General features: G+C 44.1%; 1 protein-coding gene across 1 annotated transcript; it reads left to right on the top strand.

The window, feature by feature from the left end:
* Positions 1-4: 4 nt before the first annotated feature.
* Positions 5-721, top strand: NANP (N-acetylneuraminic acid phosphatase; the record flags this gene model as incomplete). Its single annotated transcript, XM_010185197.1, has 1 exon — positions 5-721. A coding segment is annotated over one exon (717 nt), but the record flags the coding sequence as incomplete, so codon positions are not given.
* Between the last annotated feature and the right edge of the window lie 769 nt (positions 722-1,490).

Raw genomic sequence — 1,490 nt, 5'->3', positions numbered from 1 at the left:
ACAGGGGCCCTCTTGTCCGCCCAAGGTGATCAATGCTCTGCAATCAAAGCACCACTACGGGGAGGGAGAAGCCCGCGTCATTTGCGACAAGGTCCAGGCCAAGCTCCTGAAGGAGTGCCACGACCCCGCCAAGATGTGCATCACCGACCTGCGGATCTCTCACTGGGAGGAAGCGATCCAAGAGACAATCGGGGGGGAGGTGAACCGAAACCTGGCCGCCGAGTGCTATTTCTTGTGGAAAACCACCCGGCTTCAGCACCTGACCCTGGCCGAGGACACGCGGGGCATGCTGACCGAGCTGCGGAAAGGGGTCCGCCTGCTGCTCCTCACCAACGGCGACAAGCAGACGCAGCGGGAGAAGATCGAGGCGTGCGCCTGTCAGCCCTACTTCGATGCCATCGTGGTGGGAGGAGAGCAGAAGGAGGAGAAACCGGCGCCATCCATCTTTCATTACTGTTGCGATCTCCTGGGGGTGCAGCCTGCCGAGTGTGTGATGGTTGGTGATTCTCTAGATACAGATATACAAGGAGGCCTGAATGCTGGCTTGAAAGCAACTGTCTGGTTAAATAAAGCAATGACTACCCCGGTAGATACCTCCCCAGTACCTCATTATATTATTTCTTCTGTTCTGGATCTTCCAGCAGTTTTACAGAAGATGGAGCACAAAATTAATGCTAAATTAGGAACTGAGCATATGGCTAGTAATAACGAAGCACATTGATGGTTCCAGCATACAACCAGAGACATGCTGAGCTGTTAGGTGACTCACGCTCTTTTAAAAAAATAGACCCTAGGATTTTGAACTCACACTTTCTTAAACAGCAAATGGATGAGTACGAGCACAGTTGTCAGTAAAAACAGGATAGAAACAAAGAATTAGAGTGGTTTAAAAGATGCAAGTGCAGTTAATTTAAAACAACTGCCTCTATCTGGAAATTATTTTGACAGACTGTGGCTAAAGTCTTATCTGTCTCTGACCTAAGTTGCCAGTCTTTTGTTTTCATAGTGGAAAAGAAAATTTGACTGTTTTGATCTTTCACATGCTTTGCTGACTTGTGAGTTTAGCAGAAGCTTCAGTTCAGACCTTGTTTGCAGTGTGTAAAAGGTGAGAAAGAGCGTGGTACAATCTGGTAAATCTTCACAATTAATCTGCAGTTTATCTCAGGAACTGGAGTGAATTTTGCTTTTTCTAAAACCAGAATTTATTGACAGAATTATTATGTATCAGAGCATTAGAAACTGCTCTACCTTTGATCTTTTTTCAAGTTTTAGAATTTTTTTCCGACTTTGCAGTGACTTTTCTTTTATGGAATACGTACCTCTTGCCAAAAGTACTTAAATGTACATTAAAATCTGCATTTGTATAGGGGACCATTTATGAGAGGGACTAGATGGATAAGTTTTTACTTTCTATTATATTGGTGCTTATGCAGATAGGCAGTATACTTTTAATTCAGATTATGATTTTTGTTGGAATATAATTGATAAAA

This window comes from Mesitornis unicolor, unplaced genomic scaffold (genome assembly GCF_000695765.1).
Source record: "Mesitornis unicolor isolate BGI_N332 unplaced genomic scaffold, ASM69576v1 scaffold27755, whole genome shotgun sequence".
NCBI classification, from domain to species: Eukaryota; Metazoa; Chordata; class Aves; order Mesitornithiformes; family Mesitornithidae; genus Mesitornis; species Mesitornis unicolor.
This window is presented reverse-complemented; position numbering and strand designations above follow the sequence as displayed.